At 34.2% G+C, this 12,453-nt stretch overlaps 1 protein-coding gene across 1 annotated transcript in view; it reads right to left on the bottom strand.

Annotated features, from left to right (window-relative positions):
- Nucleotides 1-8,983, bottom strand: part of LOC129269010 (transmembrane protein 94-like) — a 47,299-nt gene extending 38,316 nt beyond the window's left edge. The window contains exons 1-8 of the mRNA XM_064105188.1: nt 8,776-8,983; nt 5,566-5,941; nt 5,042-5,238; nt 3,898-4,037; nt 2,093-2,195; nt 1,609-1,695; nt 703-816; nt 129-182 (exon numbers count right to left, since the gene is read on the bottom strand). Of these exons, the coding sequence (XP_063961258.1) occupies nt 129-182; nt 703-816; nt 1,609-1,695; nt 2,093-2,195; nt 3,898-4,037; nt 5,042-5,238; nt 5,566-5,941; nt 8,776-8,778 (1,074 nt within the window). The 5' untranslated portion in view covers nt 8,779-8,983. The remainder of the gene's footprint in view (nt 1-128; nt 183-702; nt 817-1,608; nt 1,696-2,092; nt 2,196-3,897; nt 4,038-5,041; nt 5,239-5,565; nt 5,942-8,775) is intronic.
- Between the last annotated feature and the right edge of the window lie 3,470 nt (nt 8,984-12,453).

Below are 12,453 nucleotides of genomic sequence, written 5' to 3'. Positions count from 1 at the left end.
GAGAAAAATCATAACTCAATTGCATACTTGCACTTAATTACAAGATTTATGATTGATTTGTTCTCATCTAAAATTGAATTGCAATTGATTGCAATTTTGTTACAATGCCCCTATAAGATGACACTTACAATGATTGGTGTGTCTTCATCACTGTCCTGAAACTCACGATCAGACTCCGGAACCTACAAAAAAAGATTGATCACATGAACAAATCTATCTTAATATGGTGTTTTTTTTTTTTACTTGATTACTATTAAGAAAACATGAATGTAAGCAACCAGTTTTGACTTGTTTTGTGGTGTTGTTACAACATGCAATTTTGCAATTGGAATATAATTACAGTATATATATATATATATATATATATATATATATATAAAGATAACTTACAAAACACAATATGAACACGCTATAGATACCACACACAATATGGAATGACCAACTTCAACCCTGGGTGTAACACTATACCCTATCCTAAACCTAGCATAAAACCCTATTGCAACCCTAACCCTATAGCCTGGAGCAATTGTCGCTGAAGTAAATAATATCATAATCATCAAAATGAAAGAAGAACTGCCATTTGAATTGCAGTCAGAATCAACTTTTTAATAATGATTCAAAAATTCATTTCAAATTTGGCCTTTGGCCACGTGTGTGAATGGCATTATTTATAGTGTAAAGGAACAATTGGGAAAAATGTACCTTAAGATGTTTTGACTTGTGAAAGAGGGTGACAATCCTTGCACAACCAAAGTGATTGAGTGAGATCCAGATTAATGGTAGACACAACGGAAGCAGTGGTAGGACAGTGTGAACCTACATATCAGAAGCAAAAACAAGGTTTGGATTACAAATAAACAACATTACTACTTTATCATCATGTAAAGGTAAAAGAATATAGTTGCATCAAACAATTATTTCATGAGTGTTTAAAATAAAGATGAACTGCCCCATTATTATAGTAGATTTAGATCTGGAACATTAACATCAACTTTTTTTGGTGAAAATCATGGATCTCAGCTAAAAACTGACAACACTTACGATCACTAACACAGAAAAGCATATGTGGGGTAGTTTATCAATATTGCTTGGAAAAATACCAGACATTTGATGGAATTCTGTGTATATATTGCTCATTTCTCAGCATTTACACATTTTCTTCCAGAGCCATTTGCCACATATTTCATACTCGCACTTGGGTGTTCATTTCATTGGATTCTGTTTGAATTTATTTCAAAATCGTTACCACAACTGGCATTTATCTTAAGGATTATATAATGAACAAGTTACTTTCAAGTGTGAGCAAGCTTGATCATGCAACAAATACAGGGGCTTAGGTTTCATTTACCGGTATGTTTAAATCTGGGAATAAATAAATATAGAGAGTTCAATATTATACATCAAGAAACTTGTAGACCTACACAAGTTTTAAATAAAATAATAAATTTGACAATATTTTTTACAAAAAGATATGTACATATATTAAAAAAACAAAACATCAGCTTTCTAACAGGTCAGAGACTGAACTAAGGAGGTATATGACAGACAGTAAAGAGCTGTCTTTTAAAACTTTTGTTGGAGTTCAGGAAAAGGTCTAAACCTACTTACCGGTATGGCAATGAAGACCTCTGCCCAGTGACCCATGTCAGGCTCAAAGATCAGATAGCGAATCATATTGATGACAAAAGAAATAATCTGTATACATACATCAAAAGGCAAAGATAATTGTGGGTCATCAGATTGAACTGCAGCAAAAAATATTCTCAAATGCCGAAATTCTCAAAAGTGGTTTTGAATCTGTGATTTGAAATCATGGTTTACCGTAGGTAGATTTCATGCAGTATCTGTGCTTAATTCATTGAGAAACATCCAATATTGAGCACGCATAATATTCATGTTTATTATTAAGCTTTGGAAATAGGAGTACCTAGCAGGACATCTTACTTTTCTTGCATGAATTTTTAATCTCATTGAGTGGACACGGCCATGTTGTGTTGTCTGATTGCGGCTATTATATAAACCCTTCGAACATTTGCCATGGATATAATTTTAAACAAGTAGGGCCTAGATCAAATTTGAAAATGATGCTCACCAATGCAGCTGGAGTTAGCCATCGTTCAAACGCAGCAGTGCAGTTGATTCTTTTGTTATCAAATGATGACAGGGGCTTCTTCTGGGCTCCTTTTAAACAGGTCCTGAGAGGACAAAAAAAAATGAGAGCATTTCTGTCTGCATAATAGTAATAACGGCATATTTACCCAGGGTAGCCATTTCAGTTCCGAAAACTGTTCTCCCAGCGGGCCCTGCTATTATTATTACCCAGCTAAGCAAGGCTACCGATTCAGGTGCACACAGCTTTTTGAGGAATTATTTCCTGCCGGTACCCATTTAACTCACCTGGGTTGAGTGCAGCTCAGTGTGGATAAATTTCTTGCTGAAGGAAAACACACCACAGCTGAGGATTCGAACCCACGACCCTCTGTTTTGAAAGGCGAGAGTCAGAACCACTAGACCGCGACGCGCCCACATTGAAGCTATTGCTATTGCACTGTAAATACCTGTGGCCTGTAACACACAGCTTTGCAATGATCGACAAACATTTTTCTACGATTGACTGCATTGACTACAATGAACAATCAGTCGTGAAAATCAAGCGTACGATTAATCGCTAACCTTTGTGTTACGCGACCCTGGAGGGTATTTTGTCTTGCTGTTCATAAAGCTACGAGCAACATAAAAAACGACTTTGAAACTAAATCAACATCCATGAAAAACTGGTGTACATCATTTACCACAAGAAAGGGTCATTAGTTGTTTTTTAAGTCACTCATAACTCAAGGACAGCTTTAAGAAACAACCACTCTGTTATGAATTAGGTAATAAGGATTTCTAACTTCCTTGTTCATCATCCACTTTGTGCTACACATGGCCCAGGTGTAAAAAATGGGGGAAGATTCCTATCTTGAAATGTATATCAGCTACAGCAAGAGAAATATTATGAATTAGCACTTAAAGCACTCTGTAGAATGGATATACAAGTAAGTGCTTAATAAGTGGCATTATAATTATTATTGTTCACACATGTCAATAAAGTGTACAGTGTCTCTTTTTGTAGACACTTTTGCAGTTCCTCTTTGTCCTGAATATCCACAATCACTCACTCATATGATTAAAACGAGAATAATTTACTAAAATATTGATACCAATTTCTAGTGCAATTTGTTGAATAAAAGATGTCTAATCTATTAAAGATAGTCATTACAAAATCTACATTGACAACACAGTCGAAACTACAAAATAACTCCTGAAAAACTCAAATCGGTAATTTCATTAACATATTGCTTTTATCATTCAATTTGACTCTTTTTACATCCAAATGAATTTTTCTGGGTAATTTGTGGAATACAAGATGTTTAATGTGTCAGGGTAATCATTACACACTTTCAATTGACAACACAGTGAAAACTACAAAATACCTGATGAAAAATTCAAATCAGCAATTTTCATTCAAACAATGCTTATTTAAGTTTTTAAGTTGACTTGTGTTATATCCATATTTTTTTCCTTTTTTCTTTCTTATATTTCAAAATATTTTGTAACCTGTAATTCTGATATCATGGTATACTTTATTCATACATATTTTGTTTTGGTTGTGAGTTGGCCACCTACAAGGTTCCGTCCCTTTTGGTCATTACCATCCTCACTTTCTTTAATTCATTGATGTACACAAAAATTGTATGGATTATCTGTATTATGTATTTTTATCCATTCATCTCTTACAGAGAAATAAATGAAACTTAAAACTTAAATATTCTCCTTTTTTTAAGTATGAATATGAATATAATATTAGTGATTGTTGCCCATTTGAACGCTATGTGCATCTATGAGTTAACTCACCTGAGATGTGGAATGAATGGAGTGTCCATGACTTGGAATTTCGCAGGTTTCAGCGGATGGCGCGCCGTTGGTTCTGATTGAGGCTCTGGAATGATGGGATGGTACACCTCTCCTGCTTGTAACTCGAGATTACTCTCATCCTACATGCAATTAATTATATATAAAATCAAAAAATTGAACTGTATAATAGAGCAATTAATATCAAGGTGAATTAACACATACAAAATAAAATTTATGTTTTCTTTCATGGCTAAGGGTACATTAGACGCAACAAGACCCCCCCCCCCCCCCCCCCCCCGGAAAGGAATAATTATTTCCTTTGGTAGATATTGATATTGTATTTTTTATATCTCTCTCCCTCTCTCAACCCATGCCCCCACATCTCGCTGTCTCTCTCTCTCTCTCTCTCTCCATCTTTCTCTGTCACCCCCTCTCTCTTTCTCAGAATCTCTCACTTCATTTTTTTCCTCTCTCTTTCTCTCCTTTAAAGGGGTAGGCCTACTCCAAGCTGAAAAAGCTGAAAATATTTATATATAACTAGAGTAAAATTCGCAGAGCAAAATGCTGAAAATTTTCATCAAAATCTGAGAACAAAGTTATTGAATCTTTAATTTTAGCAATATTTTGTGAAAACAGTGATATGCCCGTCCAATGAATATTCATTAGGTGGGCGGATGATGTCACACACCCACTTTCCTTTTTCTTATGTTATTACATGTAATCATAAATGTTTCTTTTTTTCATACATGTGTGAATGGTATGTCTCCCTTATTACAAAACAAGTTGCAGCAATGAATATCAAATAATGCATTAGATTAGTTGTCAATTTAACTTTTTTATTTCTTGGGGAAAAAATTTGAATAAACATAATTTCATATAATAAATACAAAAGAACAAGTGGGGATATGACATCATCAGTTTATGCATTGAATATTCATGTGGACATGCGCAGAACTGTTTCACCAGAATAAAGTCTTTAACATTCAAATTTTGAAAACTCCTTGCACAATTTTGATCAAATTTTCAGTGTTTTGTTTGTCTGATTTTTCTTCACCTGTTCAAATCATATCTTTGTAAGCCTGGAGTACCCCTTTCACCCTTGTAACATATCGTATTGATCATCTTTTCACTGACTTTAACTCACCGATAGAATTCTGATGTTCGTTGGTGCTATCTTTCCCGGTCTCATCAGGATGATGTCATCGGTGACCAACAGTGTCCAGGGAAGGTTGACCAGCTGACCATCTCTCAATGTCCACTGTAGCATGATAGAGTTGGTATGTGGACTGAAGAGAGGCAGGTAGTCATCTGATGTCCATGATACCTCTTGTGATATCATTCCTGATTATAAAGACCAAAAATATTTGGATTTATACCATGAAGATTAAACGTTTATACGGTACTCTGCTTAAGATCATCTTCCATAATTTCTGTCGTCTATAAGGTCAGCCACAACAACTGATTGATTTAGACAAAAAATATGTCATACATAATAGGTTAATACCAACTTGGCAGTGATGTGGTGAAAAGCGGCTATGCCGAGTAAAATGTTTCAGATGTCATTGGTTATATACCAGCTTGGCATTGATGTGGTGGAAAGGTGCTTTGCCGAGTTCCTAAGGGAGTTACTTCAACAGAAACAAACAGAAACAGAAAAATAAATTCTACCTTCTAATTGTTTGATCAACTCCTTCGTCCTGTCGACCATCTCTCGGTGTTGAAGCCTGCAGTCCCAGCCCGACAGGTAGGCATTGAAACAGAGGAACATGAAGAGGACCGCACTCTCCACCAGGAGGCTCGGATCCCAGCGGAAGACACTCGACAGCAGCAACAGGACAATGGCTATCACGATGGCCACCCCACTGGTCCAGTGGAAAGCGGCCCTCGGGTCTAGCTTCCATCCCGACTGGTGGCCGAGGGCCGAAATGCAGCTCTGCCTCTTCCAAGTGACTTCCTCGTAGATCTGTAGCTCCTTGGTGATGTCAGCCTTCAGTTTCCCCAGGGCCTTACGGGTGTCAAGCCCAGTGTATTCTAGGGAAGTCATCTGGAATCATGAAATGGATGCAGTCAATAAGATGTGAAAATTCAATAATCTAAACCCAAATCAACTAAATTCAGTAGTGGAATTTATAAATGTATGAAATTAATCTGTATTATACTTCTGTTTTGTTGGAAATGAAATAGAATTTGACATTTGAAATTCACTTTAAAAAATCATGATTTGAATTTACTCAAAATATGCACTTCCATATTTGATTAAATTGAAAACAAACAAGCACTGCACTGAAACTGTGTTCTAGCAAGATCTTCTTAGTGGTGGACGCAATTTCATGACAATACAGCATGTTTTTAATGCTGAGTTAGGTGTCTTATGTACAGCCAAAAGTGAATGAACATCATGTAATAACTATCTGACATTGTCTGATCTTTAAAAATAAATTAATTTTAACATGGTCTTAGGACTAATCCATAAATTAGTTTGTTTTTTTGTTTTTTTACTAAGCAAAAAATTCTTAGCTTCCACACAATAATGTACGTTGTCAAGGCAGTTGAGTTGGTTTTACTAAAAGTAGATAAATTAGAAAAAATAAAATAAAAGACATATTAAGTTTTCAAGTTTTTCATTTTGTGTCATGTACAAGAAGATGCCCCATATATCAAGTAATATAAATTCATTTTTTTATGGAAAATGATGAATACAATTTTTTTTTCTAGAAGAGGGTATGAAATGATGTGTCTCGATGATATATCCAACCCACAGATGAAATCACTATCATGTTTTTAATTACTTTTTTTGGGACAATTTATCTCACATGGAGATGATCGTATGTATGTGATTGCATAAAACCAAGACTTAAAAATACATTGTTCTCTGTTTTTCTTAGACAGATTTTCACCAAACTATCACCAATATTCTGCTTTTAAACCAACTTTCATATTTTTACTTGTACCAAATATCATGTGTTTTGTGATTGCAGCCTCAGTCAAGTACGACCATATCTATAAAGAGGACTGTATAGTGAGTGATTGTATTACCAAACACGCGCATCATACGCATCAGAAAATAATTTCATACATTAAAAACTTTGTAACATCCTTCCAAAGGGAACTTAGATAGAAATATGAAAATGGTCAAAACACATTTTAAAGTCTTTATATTCTCAAAATAAAAAAATATGGTCAAAATAGCTCATCAGTGATTTTGTTGTTTTCTCAACTCATTCGGTAATACGATACCTTTTTCAAGTGACTAAAATATTTCACATGCGAAGAGGGGTCCGCATGATATCATAAAAAAGAAAAACGATTTCGGCAAATTTTTTTACATATTTATATTTTGTAGGTAGGCCTATCTGTATTTATGGTGAAAGTTTAGTGAATTTTATGACAATTATGTGTTTGATTTTATTGAATTCATGAAAAGTGTTTGGTAATACGAATACGATCCACTACCATACTCAACGGAATTAGAAGAACTTTGTCTGTAAGAACATCCTCTATAGACTTTAGTTACCAATGGTTACCGTGCAACACTCCTAGTACCAATGAGGTCCAACATTACATGTATGGACCTCATAGGCGACATCAGTAGTATTTTTGGTTAGAAATCTCTGAGAACAGGATATTTATATATTATATCACAAGTACAAGCTATATTCCTTTCTCTTATTTAAATTATAATTTTATAGTGTAAATGCATCGTTAGCAACAACAAAAAATGAAAGAAATGAAGGGGAACTTACATTTTCACGGCTTTTTCCTGATTTTCTGGGCAGCTGCTCTTCTCTTCTGACTCGCGATCGAAGCTGATATGAAGATCACGTGATTCGCGTTCTCGTCAGCTGATCGGTTGGTTATTCTTTTCGTCAGACGTTAATAATATATATTTTATAATGCTAGCATTCATCGCTAATTTAGGTGAAAGAGATTGAAGTTAAACAGCGCCAGGTCGGAATCATAATTATTTTGGAAGAGTTTATTTATACACTCGATCTCATACCTGACGTAGACGGCGCTATTCAACAAATGCACAATCTTCAATATAAAAAATAAAACAGAAAGAACGCCTTGAACACAGGCCAAAATGCCTAACGATTTCTCCGCGGCATTAACAACTATCGTAAAGGGCGCTCCATTTATCAATAAAGATGGATGCTAAGCTGTCTATGGCGACAAAATTTGCCGCAAATATTTACGAAGAATTGTGAGAAATGGTCTGAAAATGCAACAAAAGAACCGGTGAGTACCGATTAAACATTATCAATTTATTTAATAGAACATATTTAATGACTACAATGTAACAATTTCTAGATAATATTGCTTAGTTCTAAGCTAGGGCGGCCCAAATGCGCGTGAGTGGAGTCCCAGTTTATTAGCACGGGTAAGTATTGGGGTGTCGCCTAGAGTGCCGTGCAATGGCTACCCTAACTTTACTTAGTCTATTGATTTAGCCCATGTGCTATTAGGCTATCTGATAAAAAAAGACCAATTGTATTTAGTACCAAATAAATATGTATGCATACTCACTGAGAGACTCGAGTCGAGGCAACATTTTTTCCACATCACTCATCATCATCACACAAAATTTAATTTGATCAAGATTTTTTTTGTTTTATTTAGGCCTAGGCCTAAATAATTTAGACTTTCTCTCTCCTCTATTAGATTAACAATAAACGGTCAATAAAATAAACAACACTTGATTTCTCATTTCTTCTCAAAAGCTCACTAGTCAACAATTTCTTTGCTCATATCTATTTAGGCCTAGATCATTCTAGATATTTTAATTAAAGGCCCAACAACAACAAAAAACATGACACACATTTGAATACATCGGACTGAACTGAAAGTGAAATTATCATTTTTAGAGGTCTACTTTACCATTGTTAATACAGTTTTTACATGGATGCAGTCATCATTAATAAAAACTAGGTAGTATCGAATGATTCTGAAGAGTTCAAAGAGCTGATATTCTGCTTTATCAGGTAGACAGCGATGGCAAAGATCTCATAAAGTTGATGGAAATTATACCAAATTAAGCCCGAGTAAAAAATAATAGTTTCCTGTAGTATGGTGTATGTACAAACACAAATTATTCAAGAAAATTATAAAACTGTGGTATCGACGCAAATAAATCACTAGTAACAGTCGTCAAAGACCTTACCTGTCTCAGGGACCTGTCTAAACATCAGTGGCGCATTAAACCAAAATTTTTGAGGGGGTCAGTTATGGCATACCGGGCAAAATTTATAGATATTTTTGTTTTTAAGTTGAGAAAAAACAAAGCGAGAGAGCAAAAATTTTGACATTTTTATCACAAAAAAGAATCAATTTGACATCAGAAAATAATATCATATTTCACTTTCCCTCTTCTTCTTCTTCTTCTTCTTCTTCTTCCTCTAATTTGAATAAGAAAACAGAGGGCTCATGAAACTGTGGCTGTAATTTAGCCATTCAGTTGAATACAAATTAAATCAGCCAGACATGAAATTCAATGCAGATAATAGCAAAGATTTAAAAAAAAATACCCTTCAGTCAAGTTCGCCATTTGTTTTTGTTTCTTTTTATATTTTTTAGCCTTTTAATTGTAAATTTCTTTAATTGTTTAAAATTTCATGTCATTTTTCAATCTGATTTTATTCTAAAAATTCTAATTAAAAAGAAATCATATTTGTGACTCTGGACTGTGACCACAGTCAAATAATCGTAGGCCCCCTACCGTATTGTCAAATTATCGTACCGCATTGTAAAACAAGGACTTTGGACGTAGGCCTACTATTGATTTCAATTTAATTTCACGTTACAACATTACACATAATATAAATAAATTTGCATATAATGCTGAAAAGAAGGAAACTGAAAAAGCGACAACCTTGAAAGCTTAAATTCTTATCAATAGAAATAGTAATCTCAGTTTATAATATTTAATCATATCTAAGTTATTTGTATGGTCCTTCCCATTTTTTTTATGTGCTAAACATTTTTAAATGTCAGGCATCGTACTAGTTTATGTCGCCATCTATCGACAACTATTCATTTCTGAAATCGTGTTGGATAATGTTGATAGATATTAGATAGATATTTGTAGATAGATAGATATTTGTAGATAGATAGATAGATAGACAGATAGATAGATAGCTGGATGGATGGATTGATGGATGGATGGATGGATGGATGGATGGATGGATGGATGGATGGATGGATGGATGAATAGATAGATAGATGGATGGATGGATGGATGGATGGATGGATGAATAGATAGATAGATGGATGGATGGATGGATGGATGGATGGATGGATGGATGGATGGATGGATGGATGGATGGATGGATGGATGGATGGATGGATAGATAGATAGATAGATAGATAGATAGATAGATAGATAGATAGATAGATAGATAGATAGATAGATAGATAGATAGATAGATAGATAGATATATGGATGGATTGATAGATAGATAGATAGATAGATAGATAGATAGATAGATAGATAGATAGATAGATAGATAGATAGATAGATAGATAGATAGATAGATAGATAGATAGATAGATGGATAGATGGATGGATGGATGGATAGATAGATAGATAATATAGATAGACAGACAGAAAATTTATAAGAAATTATTCTTCTTAAATTGTATAATTGATTTTGGCTTATTATTCAGTAGGGAGGCATGGGATAGTACTAGACAACCTGGAGCCCGTCTTACAAAGAGTTGCGATTTTGTCTGATCAATCGCAACTATGGAAAGCCAGCAAGGTCAACATATAAAAATGCATGTTTGTTCCAAAAAAAATCTAGATATGATGTATATTCACAAATTCATTGATTTCTTGACAATTTGGTGTGTTCTCCTTTGTTTTGCAAATTTCCTTTTGAATAAATTATGACACTGATGGATTTCCACAGAGATATGATAGATTGGATCAATCGTAACTCTTTGTAAGACGTGCCCTGCTCGAAGCAATTGCAGCCAGGAGAGAGGGTTATGCAGGAAAACTATAATGACCTTTATGAAAATGATGTTACGAAATAGAAGATATTAGATAAAGAAATTATAATTACGATATCACCGAATGTATAATTCCTTGTCTTTGTCAGCATTATTTATTAATTCGATTGCCACATTTAAATGTTGTAATTTATACCATCAAGGTGTTAATTCATTACTGATATGAATAAAACGCAAAAACTCCTGCCCTCTGCAAAAAATAAATAAAAAGAAGGGGGTATATACAGGCTTATTTACCGTCCCCAAAATTGGGGGGGGGGGGGTGTACCCCGGCCCCAGGATTTACGCCAACGCTCTCAAGCCATATCGCAACCCAATCAGGATTGAGGATTCTTTTGATTGTTTTCTGATTTAGAACTTCTGGAGTGTAGCATTTCGATATTAATTTCTGGCATGCGTCCAGGCAAAAAAGGAAGCATAAAAAGATAAGGAGTGTTAAAGTTTCATGTTTGCACTGCCATACACATGAATACAGGTGTCTTGATAATGATTTCTAATCAGTTTATTGGCTCCCCGGTTACTTGTTCCTCTTCCTTCTCTTTGGTATAAGAACAAATCCGATCCAATAGAAAGCTAATTTTGAAGAAATAGTGATCAGTAATGAAAATAATACAAATGGATAATGTAATAAAGTATAATAAATTTATGAAATATAGAAAAGTCGAGCGCAACGAAAGATGTGCAGACTGTTATCTAACGTAGTTTATATCATAATCCACATGTTTTCACGTAATGAAATACAAATAGAATGCAGATTTTATATCACACGTTCTCTGCACTTCACATTTACTTTATAATTGTTCTTACCTTCATAATGTTCCATCCAAATTATTTGCCATGTCACGCCCGACCGGTTTTTCTCCGTAGGCTATTAACTTTTTTATCAAAAATCAGGTGTAGTCGGAGTGAACTCTATCCTTAAAGGGATGTTTCAGGCTGCATGGAGATATTTCTATTTCAATAAATAGAGTAAAATCCACAGAGAAAAATGCTGAAAATTTAATCAAAATAGGATACTAAATAACAAAGTTATTGAATTTTTAAGATTTGCATTATTCCGGTGAAACAGTTCTAGGCATGTCTTCATGAATATTCATTAGCTGGGCTGATGATGTCATATCCCCACTTGGTGTTTTGTATTTTTATTTCATGATATTAGGTTTATATAAAAAATTCTACCGAGAACTAAAACAATTGGATTGAAAACTGATCAAGTACATTAATTATTTATTGCCGCAACTTATTTCATCATAATGGAGACACATCATTTAGACAATGTATGAAAAAATGAAACATTTATGATTTCACGTAATAACATAAGAAAAAGGAAAGTGGGGATGTGACATCATCAGCCCACTTAATGAATATTCATGAAGATGTGCATTTAACTGTTTTCACAAAATATTGATAAACTAAAAAATTCAATAACTTCGTTATTTGTTATCCGATTTTGATGAAATTTTTAGCATTATGCTTTGTGAATTTTACTCTAAAAGATTTATTTAGATAAAATATTTTCAGCCCGGACCATCCCTTTAAACAAGG

This window comes from Lytechinus pictus, chromosome 10 (genome assembly GCF_037042905.1).
Source record: "Lytechinus pictus isolate F3 Inbred chromosome 10, Lp3.0, whole genome shotgun sequence".
Classification (NCBI taxonomy): Eukaryota; Metazoa; Echinodermata; class Echinoidea; order Temnopleuroida; family Toxopneustidae; genus Lytechinus; species Lytechinus pictus.
Note: the sequence above shows the minus strand (reverse complement) of the source record. Positions and strands in the feature narration are given on the sequence as shown.